This window comes from Vigna unguiculata, chromosome 2, assembly GCF_037176805.1.
Source record: "Vigna unguiculata cultivar grain cowpea cultivar isolate G323 ecotype 2 chromosome 2, ASM3717680v1, whole genome shotgun sequence".
In the NCBI taxonomy this organism is placed as follows: domain Eukaryota; kingdom Viridiplantae; phylum Streptophyta; class Magnoliopsida; order Fabales; family Fabaceae; genus Vigna; species Vigna unguiculata.
In genome coordinates, this window is record NC_140793.1 from 31,904,485 (window position 1) to 31,918,035 (window position 13,551).

At 31.8% G+C, this 13,551-nt stretch overlaps 2 protein-coding genes and 1 long non-coding RNA gene across 3 annotated transcripts; 1 reads left to right on the plus strand and 2 right to left on the minus strand.

The window, feature by feature from the left end:
- LOC114174621 (putative polyol transporter 6) lies at nt 1-1,693 on the minus strand. Its single transcript, XM_028059449.2, has 2 exons — nt 1,540-1,693; nt 1-1,385 (listed from the first exon to the last, which is right to left on the minus strand). Exons 1-2 carry the CDS (start codon nt 1,691-1,693, stop codon nt 1-3), a joined length of 1,539 nt encoding a protein of 512 aa, XP_027915250.2.
- Nucleotides 1,694-3,953: 2,260 nt separating this feature from the next.
- Nucleotides 3,954-5,764, minus strand: LOC114174622 (putative polyol transporter 6). Its single transcript, XM_028059450.2, has 2 exons — nt 5,623-5,764; nt 3,954-5,468 (listed from the first exon to the last, which is right to left on the minus strand). Exons 1-2 carry the CDS (start codon nt 5,762-5,764, stop codon nt 4,099-4,101), a joined length of 1,512 nt encoding a protein of 503 aa, XP_027915251.2. The 3' UTR covers nt 3,954-4,098.
- A 4,469-nt stretch (nt 5,765-10,233) lies between these two features.
- Nucleotides 10,234-11,320, plus strand: LOC114174715 (uncharacterized). Its single transcript, XR_003602700.2, has 3 exons — nt 10,234-10,773; nt 10,914-10,996; nt 11,100-11,320. It is a non-coding gene; the product is annotated as an uncharacterized LOC114174715 (long non-coding RNA).
- Nucleotides 11,321-13,551: the final 2,231 nt, after the last annotated feature.

The following is a 13,551-nucleotide window of genomic DNA, read 5'->3' on the forward strand; positions in this document are numbered from 1 at the left end:
TCATTCGTTGCTATGGGGCTTCATTTGTATCTCCGACTGTGATTTTTTTCCAAAGACAGTCTCCATATCTTCCAATGATCTTCCTTTAGTTTCAGGCAAAGTACAGTAGAACCAGAAAGCCAAAACATTGATAGCAACAAACAAAAAGAAGGTTCCACCCATTGTTATCTTTTTGTACACTGAAATGAAACTTGTAAGCACTATGACATTTGTGATTCTGTTCACTGTCACACACACAGCGAGACCTTGTGCCCTAAACCTCAAGGGCAAAATCTCTGCACTATAAACCCATGTTGCTGGTCCAATTCCAATTGTCATAAAAGCCACAAGGAGGTAGATAACAACAATGGTGAAGCTTATTGACCACACTGCATTTTCACTGGAGTACTCCATTATGGTAAAGCAAATCCCCAACCCTAAGAAGCTCACAACCATTCCTCCTGCACTAACCACAAAGAGAACCCTTCTCCCAACTTTATCCAAAAAGAAAATTGATATGAATGAAAATATAACTTTAGTGGCTCCAATACCCACTGTGGTTAGCATGAGCTTGCTCTTGTCAGTGATTCCTGTTCTCTCAAAGATTCTAGGACCATACAATAAAATAGCTCCTATTCCTCCGAGCTGAAGGAATCCATGAACTCCAATTGCTGCAATCAGTATCCTACGCACTGGTGGTGAAGGTTTACAAAACAGTTCCTTAAGAGCTCCTGCACCACTGCGAGTTTTCTTTGGAACCTCCACAATGTCTTGGGTGCATTTTTCATCAATTCCAACATCACCTTTTATTTCCTTCAAGCGTTGTTCAGCTTCTTCCCTTGTATTAGAGATTACTAAAAGCACTTTTCTGGCATCACCTACACGTCCTTGCATGACCAACCACCTTGGAGACTCCACCAACTTCAACATGAGAATGATTAGGCAAAGTGAAGGAAGAAGAGGAATGACCACCATGATTCTCCATCCAAGTTTGAGGGACAGTTTTTCAAAGACGAAGTTTGAGACATAGCCAAACAAGAGTCCTATGTTGATGGAAAGTTCTGGGAGAGAGGTGAGAAAGCCTCGGTAAGAAGGAGGTGAAATCTCTGCACTATAAAGTGGTGCAATAATGAGAGAAAAACCCACTGCAACTCCTAGAATGCAATTTCCAATCATTACAATGAGATAGGATGGACCATAGGCCATTAGAATGGAGCCCAATGAGAAGATGATGCATGATAGAATGATGGTCATGCGACGACCTTTGTAATCAGATGTTCTTCCAGCAGCCATGCATCCAGGTAATGCACATGCATGTAACATCCCTGCTAGTAGCTGCACCTGCAAGTCATTGATTCCAAGATCTTCCTTTATGAATACCAGTACTCCAGACATCACTGCAATAACTGCACAACAATGTTCTGTCTCATAATCTGTGTAGTTTTTGAAAGCATAACGTTTGAAAATAATGTTCATCATCTAATCACATAATAAGGTATGTTGGCACAAACTTCTTTATGTTTTCTCTTTCTCAAATGAGACAGAAAATGAGTCACTCACCATAACCAAATACTACAGATATGATAGAGGCAGCCATGACAGAGGCAAAGGCATACTTGTTGAGCCTTCCATCACTGTTACCATTTTCATCAATACCGTTTTCCATGGATAGTTGATCGAGTGTGTTTTTTTCTTCCCCTGTAGTAGCAGTCATTTTTAGATATTTTGATCTACCCTCACTTCGCCTACACACTTTAACTGAAAACTGTAAACTGTAAACAGACAATTACGCTTATCATTTACGAATTTTATCGTTTTTCTTTCGGCAAATGTTGCTTCGTTCTTCGAAATGTCGTATTTATATATAATAAAAGGCTGGGAGTATTTAACCCTTCATAAGCATGAAGTTTCTTACACATGAATGTTCACAATATATGTTTCTTTATTGCGAAATTAGTTTCTTTCTACATCGCATTTAAATAAGGTTGTAGCCAAATCACATTTCTAATATGGTTTCAGGCTAATCTATTATACTCAGCTTCTTCATTTTTGTTTAAGTATATATTTCAAATGGAAAAGATAAATTTTCACAGTATAAAAGGTTAGGATTAATTCTTGTTTGGTTTAGATATTTATGGTTATAGATATTTACTTCGATGAATCAGAGTTGATTTCTACATAAAAATTTGAAAAATAATGAAATATTCTCATTTTTACCGTGCGAAAAAATGAAAAGGAAAAGACAACAATACGCATTTATCTAAATATTCTTCAATTTTTTTTAAATTCCAACTTATATACTTTTACTTAATAATAATAATAGTAATAATTTTAAAACTAATAATATTAATAATAATAATACTAAAACTAATAATAATTATTTTATTTTATTTTATATTAATTTTAATCATAAAATAAAAGTATAATCTAACAATTATATCTATCATATTTATCAAATTATTTACAAATTTTGATAATTTTATTTTCAATTCCCTTTACTTTTACTTTTTTATCCTTTAAAATAAACAACTTTATTCTTTTCAATCTTTTCATGTTCTCAAATTCATGTGTTCACTCGTTTTCAGATATTTTTTTTTTAAAACACACACCTTAAGATTATGTTCCTTTGAGCTGATTTTTAAAATTTCCTAATTTGCACGGACGGATTGTAAATTATTTTGGTGTTCTCATGACAGAATTGAGCTGATAAGGAACGATAGATTTGCAGGACAACTATCAAATTCCATCTCTTCATTTTTGCGAAGATTTACATGGATAAACGATACATTTACCATTATATCCTCGTCATGTGTGACTTTGTTGCATTCATGAGGTATGAGTGAGCATTGTCCCTGTGTGTGGTGGTCGTCGTCCAGGTGAGTAATGACTATCACGGTGATGGTGTAAGTGAAGAAGCAAGTCCAACCATGGCGAGAATCGGTTTCACAACAGATTCCGGTGTGCATTCAAAGGAGTCAGCATCGGTATTGTGTGTGGTACTGTGTCTGTAACCAGTTTGCTAACGGTGTTGTGTGTGGTGTTGTAAGTGTTTATTATATTCTTTTACAATTTATTAAATTAAAATTATTAAATTTTAATTTTTTTAACTCATCTAGTAATTATTTCATTTTATTTTTACCATTAAAGATACTTTAATAGTATTTTACCATTACGGTATGATTGATAATAAGTTATAAAATAAAAATAATTAGATAAAATATATCAAAATAATATTTTACATTATGAAAATAAACAATAAATAAAAATATTAAAAAATTAACAAATGTGTGTCTTAAAAACAATTTGAGAGACTCCTGAAAAAAATTCACAAAGAAAAACAAATGAAAAATACTTTAGATATATAAGAAAACTCTTCGAATATCAACATATATACTCAATGGTTGAGAAATAATGAAAATTGTTTTAGCAAAAAAAAGAGTTTTTCAAATGAAACAAAAATAAATAATAATAAATAAGGAATATTTTTTTATTGAGAGTATTAAACATTTTTTTTTGTGAAAGAAAAATATACAATAAATAAAAATATTAAAAAATAATAGAAATATTTAAATGTGAGACGTCATAATAGGGAAGGAGGGAACATGTATTATGGTGGGGATAGGTACATCCTCATACACATCACAATATCCAATTGAAAAAGTCAGAATTCCTCATATTTATACCCAATCAATTCAAAAATTCTCCGTCAAAACAGAAACAGATTTGAATAATACCCACAAAAACAAATTTATTTACCATCTATGCAGAAGCCATTTTATCATGCTACGGGAATGCATGAAGAAAAAAGGAGATGCAAGAAGCAATTTCCCCGAGTTAAAAGATAATGGACTGAAATAAAATAAAGTGTAGGACCCATAATTTTACTCTTATAATTGGTTTAAGATTTACATTTGCAAGGCGAATAATGATACAACTACTAAACTTAAAGAAGGTTGGGTACACCATATGCCACTTTCTTTCATATTTTATATTGGATCGTATACTTATTATGCATGCACTTCTCTCGTCTTCTCGTGTGATTTACAGTATCCACCTATTATTTTCCTTAAATCATAGCAATAACCACACATAATCATCTATCTGTTAACTTTGTTGTACTTATAAGTTTTGTGTCTCAGATTTTGAATGTTTCTCAAAGATTGCCTCCATATCTTCCAACGATCTTCCTTTTGTTTCAGGTAAGGTAAAGTAGAACCACCCAGCCAAAGCAGTGATAGCAGTGTACAAAAAGAAACTCCCACTCATTGTAATCTTTTTATAAACTGAAATGAAACTGGTAACCACTACAACATTCGAAATTCTATTCACAGTCACACCAACACCAAGACCTTGTGCTCTTAACCTCAGGGGGAAAATCTCAGAACTATAAACCCATGTTACAGGTCCAATACCAAGACCCACAAAAGCCACACAGATGTAGATAAACACAATGATAAACCTTATTGCCCATAATTGCTTTTCCTTGGAATGCTCCACCATGGCCATGCAAACACCCAAACCTAACAGTGTCACAACCACACCTCCTGCACTAATCAACAGCAGAATCCTCCTCCCAACTCTGTCCAACAAGAAAGCTGATATGAATGTAAACAATGCTTGGCTAATTCCCATGCCAACCGTAGCCAGAAGAAGATTGCTCTTGCCTATCATTCCTGCTCTCTCAAACACCCTTGGACTATATAGCAAAATACCCTCGATTCCACATATTTGTTGGAACATATGAACTCCAATAGCTGCAATTACAATCCTTCGCACAGGTGCTGAAGGTTTCCAAAGCAGCTCCTTAAGAGCTCCTGCACCACTGCGACTTTTCTTCGGAACCTCCACAATGTCTTGGCTGCACTTTTCATCAATCCCAGCTGCTTTTTTTATTTCCTTCAACCGTTGTTCAGCTTCTTCCTTTGTGTTAGAAACCAGCATAAGCACTTTCCTGGCCTCACCTACACGTCCTTGCATCACCAACCACCTTGGAGACTCCGCCAATTTCAACATGAGAATGACAAGAACAAGCGACGGAATCGCAGGAAGAGCCAACATGGTTCTCCACCCGAGTTTCAAGGTTAACTTTCCGAGGAAGTAGTTTGAGACATAGCCAAACAAGAGTCCGAAGTTGAGGGAAACATCTGGGAGAGAAGTGAGAAAACCTCTATGGGAAGGAGATGAAATCTCTGCACTGTAAAGTGGTGCTATCATGGATGCAAAACCCACGCCAAATCCAACGATGCTTCTTCCGATTATCAAGATTAGATAGGATGGACCATAGCCCATTAGAATGGAACCTGATAAGAAGATGATAGAAGCAAGAATGATGGTGTAACGACGACCAAGATAATCAGATGTTCTTCCTGCAACCATGCATCCTGGTAGTGCAAACACATTCAAGATCCCTACCAAAAGCCCCACTTGTACGTCACTGATCAGAAGTTCTTCCTTTATGAACAATACTGCTCCAGCCATCACTCCCGTTTCTGAAAATAAAATAAAATAAACAATCAGTGACCCATCTTGTTCTTCTATAATAACCCTTGAATCTACTTCCAAATACTGCACTGTGAACATTTAAAATCCAAAAGTGAAGAACCATAGCAATTATATGTGATGAGATGAGAACAAGACACTCACCATAACCAAATGTACCGGAGATGATAGTGGAAGCCAGCACACAAGCACAAGCATAACTGTTGAAGGTATGATTATCCCCATTTTCACCATTACCATTTTCCTTCGGCAGTTGGCACTGTCCATTTTTTTCCTTTTCAATCATTTTTTAATTGTGCTTTGTGCGATCAGAAAAGAATTCAAGTGTGACGATCATTATATAGGGCTCAATATACATTGAACCAGTTATATGCAATTGTTGCTTCACTCTCATAAAAGAAACTAATCAATAGTATTTTATTGTTTTCATTTGCGTATTGATGAAAACAAAGTTTCTTTAACTCTGCCTATTTTTAATACTCTGCAGAACGACTCTTCAACATCATCAGAAGCATAGCAATCTTTGGAAAGCAAATTACTAACTTGTATATATGCACCTAGTAAAATTTGTAAGAGAAAACATATTTTAATTTAAGGGGATAAAAAAACAATGGAAAAAATATTGTTTATATTATATTTTTCTCAGATTTTATTCCACAGAAAGTAAGACCAGTAATCTTGTATTTCACACCTACCGTAATACATTGAGTTAATAACAATTGAATATTACCACGAACCGAAATATTCTCTAGTTTGAAGAGATCGAAAAAATTTGTTGTCGAATAAAAAATGTTAAGTACTAAATACGGTTTAATTCTTTATTAAAGAATGTTTTATCAAGAAAAACAGAAACCTATATTTTAATTATCTCAAAGTATTGTGTGCAAAAATTACCTCTAACTCCAGCGATAGGTCTTTAATTTTTAATTTTTAATTATATTCATCAAGTGCGAATTTAATAATATTAGTTCTCTTCTTTTTCTGTGAAGGAAAAGTTCTTGGATATCTTCATTGTATGGAATTTTGTTAATTATTAACAGAATATTATCGATGATCAATAATTTCTCAAGTAAATTTTAATTTATTGAAATATTTCTAATGAATTTCACATTTAAGTTTATTAATAAATATTTTCGTCAGTATAAAATTCGTCTATAAAATTTGTTAAAAAAATTTGTCCCAAACTTATAATTATCAGCAGTATCAGCAGTCGAAGTAGGAATGACAATGTGGGATGGATAGCTCAGTTTAGGCCCAGTGAGTACTTGACTCGCATAATATGAGTTGGGATGACCCGTCCTAAGATGTCGACTAAAAATACTGACATATCTGATATTGGTATATTAGCTAGCAGTTATGCGAGTTGCTTTTCTTGAATAATTAAATATTTTTATTTTATTTGGAAAATAAATATTGGTTGCATGAATTTGTGGTAAAAATTTAAGTGTTAATCGCACACATATGTAGCACTATAAATGAAATATTAACTAAAAGTGAACAAATTACATCAGCAACATCAAAAGATATGTGAAAAATATGTATCAAATTATATGTGAAAAAGTAAAAATGAAAAATTGTATCCTAAAAATAATTTAATTCAATGAAATTAAAGTTTTTGTTTTCTGAAATAATATACATCATTGGAATAAAATCACAATAAAAAATATAATCGATGTTCTTATCGCATTCAACAATTCTATATTGCTTAAATATTGATGAAAGATGGTTTACAGTAGAAACAAATATTTTTATGAGAAAAACTTGTGTCTTAACGCAAACTTTAACTTTATTAATATTAAACAAATCAAATAGTTAGAAGAGTCGACAGAGAACTGTATAGCAAAATAAAAGTACTTCAAATAAAATGAAAACAAGAACTTAAAAAATAAATTTTTAACTTACATATCCTTATACTTCTATTTAAATTAAAATTTATATATATTCACACCACCACCCAAACAATATGGATATTTCCCATTAAAGTGAGATTGAGTTCAAACAATTTTATAAGTGCTTGTCATCGTAAGAAAAAAAAAAGAAATCGTTTATCATTTTTTTCTGATTACTTTGAATTATTTTGTACATTTTTTCAACTTTCATTTCTAATTTGTGAATTGGAGTTAAGTGTGAATAGGAATATCAATTCAAGTTACTTACGTTTTCATTTTCCGTATTTTTTTTTTTTTAGTTTGTTATAGTTTAAAATTGTTAAATTGAAAATAATGGTGTAACATATAAAAAATCATTAGTTTATCAGCATTATGTTGATCCAAACGAAAATAAACTGAAATACTTTGATATAAAAATTAAGTGTGAATTTTATAAATAAATAAAAAATTAAAATAAATCTCTCTAAATAAAACAAATTAATCATCAACGAATATACTTCAGACTTACAAAAGTATGGAATCCAAAAGCACTTCAAGCAAAACAGAAATATATTATATTATTTTATTATTCTTTTAACTCTTGATTGAAGTGTAATGACAAAATATTACTGCCACTTGGAGAAATAGAATGTAACTAACATAGTAGATAGTTCATATTCTATCTTCAACCCTTTACGAAAGGTTGTGGGCATGCAGAGTGATTGTTCAGATTGTCTATCAACTTATTTTCAGCCCAATAAATCAAATAAAACGATGTCAATCTCTGGATTTTGCCGTGCGTATAATACTACTTACAAGTTTTTTTAATACAAATTAATAGGTGACAATCAAATTATGCTAACGTGAAATTTAATAATATAGCATCTTTAATAAATTTTACTACATAAATAAAGTTAAACATTTCTCAAGATAATAATGCAATAAATAAATATATATATATATATATATATCAACTAGAAATAAAATAACTTTATATTATACAATTGTAAAATCTCACTTTACAAAATTATTTGATGATATTAAGTTATGTTTAACATTTATTTATAAAGATAATATTAAAATTATCTAAAATCTATCTTAAAGAGATTTACAAATGTGACATTAAATTATGTTTAAACTTCATTTTTTAAGAAAATGCATTTATAAAATTTACTTATGCCAAAAAATTAGTATAAAAAATATTATTTTATTAATTACACACTTACTATAAAAAATTATAAAGAGATATTAAATTATTCTTTATTTTTATTATTTTGCTCCTTTTAATATAATAGATTAAGAAAGAAGAAAAAAAAATGAAGAATGTAAATTATTCTTTGTATGTATTGAGTATTTTAAGGAAGATTTATAGGAAAGATTTAATTTAATCTATAACTATAGATAAAGATAATTCTCTTTTTTTCTCTATAATTATTATTCTTATTTTATCTTTTACAATAAATTATTTATTCATTTTTTTTATAAATAATAGTTATTTCTACGAATTTTCTATAAAACTATTCTAACAATTCTTTTTCTTCATTCATCAATCATTTTTTTCTCTTATTTTTTTTCATTAATTTAACTTTACTCTTAATAAATATAAATTTATTTTATATATTAATTTAATGACATTACAATATCATACATATTTAAAAAATACTTATACACATATCTTGTCGTGTCTATATTTACCCTGGTTGATAATAAAATTAATCAGTTTATTATTATTTTTTACATTACTTTATTCTTTTATTTTTGTAAGATTTAAATTTATACTTAAATTGATACGTTTATGTATAAACTCGAACAATATAACTAAAATGAAAGAAACACTAAAAGAGCCCTCAAAGTTCAATATATTCTATTTCAATCATTTTATTCAACAAATACTTGAAGAAAAAAATATTTGTTAACATTTAACGGAATCAACATTCATCACAAAGCCTAAAACTTGAAACCTTCTGTCCCTATAAAAAAGGAAGATAGAAGATAGGAGCATTGATGATAATAGAGTTCAGGCTCCACATTCATGTACTATGTTCCTAAACACTTTCAAAACTATAAGTTAAAATTAGTTTATAAATAATATTTATACTGTGCTTATGATGCTTGATTATGTTTATTGACTCGAACTATTGATATTGGCTTACTATTTTGACTATCACGAGTATGTAATTCTAAGGGTCTATCAATCTAGCTCACTACTATTAGGTACGAATAAATTAACAAAATATTTTCTTACAAGAAGTTTAGAAATATTATTATAGTTAAATTTATACATAAACCTATACGACAAAGAAACTATCAATAGTTAATAAATAAAAATTGGTATAATATAGTAAATAAAAAATTAATAAATTTAGGTTTCTGCTATGGTAAATTTGTAAGGGAGGATGAAAGAGCTTTCGTTTGTCTTGACTGAGTCATTTCAGTGTCACTTATGTTGAAAGATGGATTACAGCTCTTAAATAAACCACTCAATGTATAACTCTATTCACTTGGTTGAATCTATATGTGATTTGTATTCGCCGACAAACTCACCTAAATAATGTTCATAGGACATGCACACCAAGTTGCTCATTCATCAACGTCAACCACAGAAGTTTCAGCTTTATAGGCAACGTCATTGTTACTGTAATTTTAAATACGTGTCTTTCAATCTTTCAGTATGTTAAGGATTTGTTGTCTTCATGTCTCTATGTATTTATGTGACCATGTTACAAAATACAAATTTAAGAGAGCTAAATTTATAAATACACATAAATATCATGAACAAAATTAGAAGTAACATTGATCTAACTAATTTTCTAAATTATGGTCCAACTGAACCAAGGAATATAACAGCCACCACCGAGCCTTTTCATTCGAGGTGGGGTTGGCTACATAGATCAAATACTGATGTATTCTTCTATTGGGAATCGTATTTCTGTGTTCAACTTTTTATAACATGTCTAACAGAGTCTTTACGATAGAGTCGTCCACTTCTTCGTTTCAGTGCTATTAAGCACTTCTTCACCCCAAAAAAGGGTACTTAAGTTAAGCAATTTGCTCTAGAATACTCTTTGGAAGAACTTATAGCGTCATGCAATATTAGTATGGAGACTAGAGGGACTGCAAAAAGTTCACTGCTATATCCTCACGGTGGTGTGAAAATTTTGGCATGAGAACAAGCTCTACTGTTGTTTGGCAAGGATTTGAAAGTTCAGGTTCTGATGTGAGTGTTTGCGGTGAAGTTGTTATTACTGAAAGTCTTCTCAAGTTGTTCTCTAAAATTACTTCTTTGGAAGCTAAAAGGGGATACGCTGGTTTTCATGAAGAGATTTTGTAATTGACAGTGCACTCAACCAAGCTGAAGAAGGCTGAGATAATTGAGGCTGCAAGTTGAAAACGCAGTAGGGAGGTCTCTAACAAAGAACATACCAAGGTAATTTGATTTTTTTCATGAGGTTGCTATGGTAAATTGTTCAAGCCTTTTGATGAAAGTTCATAATGTTTCAACCAATTTCACTCTACTTGTTATGGTTGAAAAGTTCGCTTTCCCTGACAATTTTCACATATTCGCAGATTTGTTCTGAAGTATTTACATCAGATTGAGTACATCATGAAAAACTGAGGATGTTTTGAACAGTTTACTGTGTGATAGCAGGGTAAGTTTTGAAAAGGAATTGTAAATGGGTTTCAGGATCTTTTGCTGTCTGGCTCTGATGAACACGTTTGTCCATCCATGATGATTGCTATTTGATTTTACAGATGTTTATTATCATATCAAGAGGCCCCAAGATCAGCTGGGTCCCCAACCATTAGAAAAGGTAAAAGCAAAAGTGGTAACTCGTGATCGTCTACTGTTTGGTTTAACTTTCTGGTTCAATCGGATTCCTGATTTCCTATTGGGATTTCTTGTTTAGTTTCAGCATTGTAAAAGAACTTATGATTGCTACTAGAATGGGACCAAAAAGTGATCTTATCTTTCATCACTATGCCTTTGACGTTTCAGCCTCTTTCAGGACACACCAGCCTCTATCGACTCACTTTACCACTTCATTCTTTTCATTGCCACGGAAACCGCTTCAATTCCATCTCAATTTTTTTTCTACATAACTCTTATAAACATAAGATCTTCAACTACAAAAACAATAACCAAGTTGTGAAGTTGGCTTTAGGGAAAAAAAAAAGATAATTGATATGAAATGAATGAAAAGGTGAAACCAAATGACCCTCATTTGACTCATTGATGACCACTGCAAGTGCAAAGAAAGAGTGTGACTTACTGTTTGTTTGTTTGTTCGTTCGTTTGTTAATGCTCCGTGGACATTACACTTGTAAAAGAATGGTCATTTCTTTGAAAACAAAATGATCCATCAGCTGAAACTGAATTTTCATGTGTCTAATCAAACGTGAAAGTTATTTGCATCCCTTGGTTTCCCTTCCCCTGGCCTAAAAGAAGTGGCAATAGGTGGTAGAAAATGAAGAAAAAAAAAAGCATGCGATTGGTTGAGTTTGGCTTGAGTGTGAAGAATATACTGCTGGTGGTAGAGGTACCAAGAGGAGAAGCATGATTACAAAGGGGGGGCCAGTGTTGAAAGTTGAAACTATGACCACCTATAGTCGCCATCGCATCTCACAAAGGAAAATGATGGAACTCTCCTTTTTCAAATGTTTCATGTCACATATGCGAGCTTCTAAAAAGGCTGGTTACATAATTCACCGTCCAAATTCCCCACTCTTATCCATATCTATCCATGTAGTGGGAAGAGAACTTCTAATGTAATGAAGTGGTCATTGACGTGCGATCATTTTTTTCCCACGCCGCCACCAAAACTAGAACAAACCAAAAATTAAGGATGTTTTATTAATTATTTTTTCACACATACTTTTTATTTCAAGCAAATTTGATGTTTCAAAGAATATTTCAGTTACAACTTGTTGTTAATTAACCTGGTTTTCGCTGATATAATTCTAATGGTGATTTTGTACGATGATCTGTGTTTTGGATTCTGCTTGGAATTTGGAATTTTTGGCTGTTCACAGCGCGTCACTTTTTTTGTTGCGAATCAATGAACTTCTGCTGTCCTAAATTTTGATTCTTTTCTTCGGCAGAAAGAAAGATTATGGACACCAATTGTACACAGTATACTATTAAGTCATATCAACATGTTCGATGGTGTTTATTTTGGAGTTTGAAATTTCTGGATTTCGGTTGAAGTTATAGATTAAAATCTGGTGTAAAATGAAATAATAGGGTTTGGTTAACACTTAAATACTATAATTGTCCGAATACTTTGTATCCCATAAATAACAACTTGTTGGTGTAGTCAGATAAATTTAATTAAGTTGTAGTTTATATAGTGAGAGATTTCTGCGTATTTAATGGTGACAAGGAAAAGCTTCTAATTGTCCATGGCGTGCTGCCTGAAAGAAGAAGCATTAGAATTAATGGCATGTGAGAGTTAATGAGCAACTTAAACTTCTCCAAATAGACAAAGGAAAACACAAGAAGTTAGAAATAAAAAATGAGAAGAAAGTATTATTCGTTGTGCTAAAAATAGTTAGATGCCAGAATTGGAACCCAGCACATAGGGTAAAAGGACTTTATTGGCATGATTTGATTTGGATATTTATTTTCTCTGTGAACGTATCGGATCGGATTAAATGTGCAATTGAATGTGCATATAGCTATGAATGAATGAAATGTTGAGTGCTGACTCAAAAGACAGTGATTGGTCCCCTCTTTGCTGTGGAGAGAGAAAGTTGAAAACCCTAAAAACAAATGAAGAAGGGTCCCATATTTATGCCAAAAATAATGCATTGTTTGAATTGGAAAAGAAAATGCTATCCAAGTCAATGTTAACCATGATGGACACAGTGCAGGCAGAGAAAACAAAAATTAAATAAATTCAAAAACTAAACACAACAACACGTGCCGGCCTTTTCCTTCTATTCCAATATTTCAACTCTAATCTTGCTTAGTTTAAACTCATGAATATTCATTAATATTCCTAATCTTTTGCTTATGTGTTAATCACTGTGCCTAATTTTAGTAATAATTAATTTACTTTAAATTTGAAGCGCGTCACACCGCGCACTTGGACAAGTCCAAATACTTTGCATTTGGTGTTAATGTAAGACTTGAAAAGACCATTAAACCGATTTGAAAGCGGTAGAACCAAACCCCTTTACGTCTAATCCCCAATTAATTAATACT

Bases quoted from the DNA above. Each gene is read 5' to 3' on its own strand.
- LOC114174621 (XM_028059449.2), bottom strand. From the start codon at position 1,693: ATGACTGCTACTACAGGGGAAGAAAAAAACACACTCGATCAACTATCC. The intron at 1,386-1,539 runs GTGAGTGACTCA...ATTGTTGTGCAG, and splicing joins ATCTGTAGTATTTGGTTATG to TTATTGCAGTGATGTCTGGA.
- LOC114174622 (XM_028059450.2), bottom strand. From the start codon at position 5,764: ATGATTGAAAAGGAAAAAAATGGACAGTGCCAACTGCCGAAGGAAAAT. The intron at 5,469-5,622 runs GTGAGTGTCTTG...TTTTATTTTCAG, and splicing joins CTCCGGTACATTTGGTTATG to AAACGGGAGTGATGGCTGGA.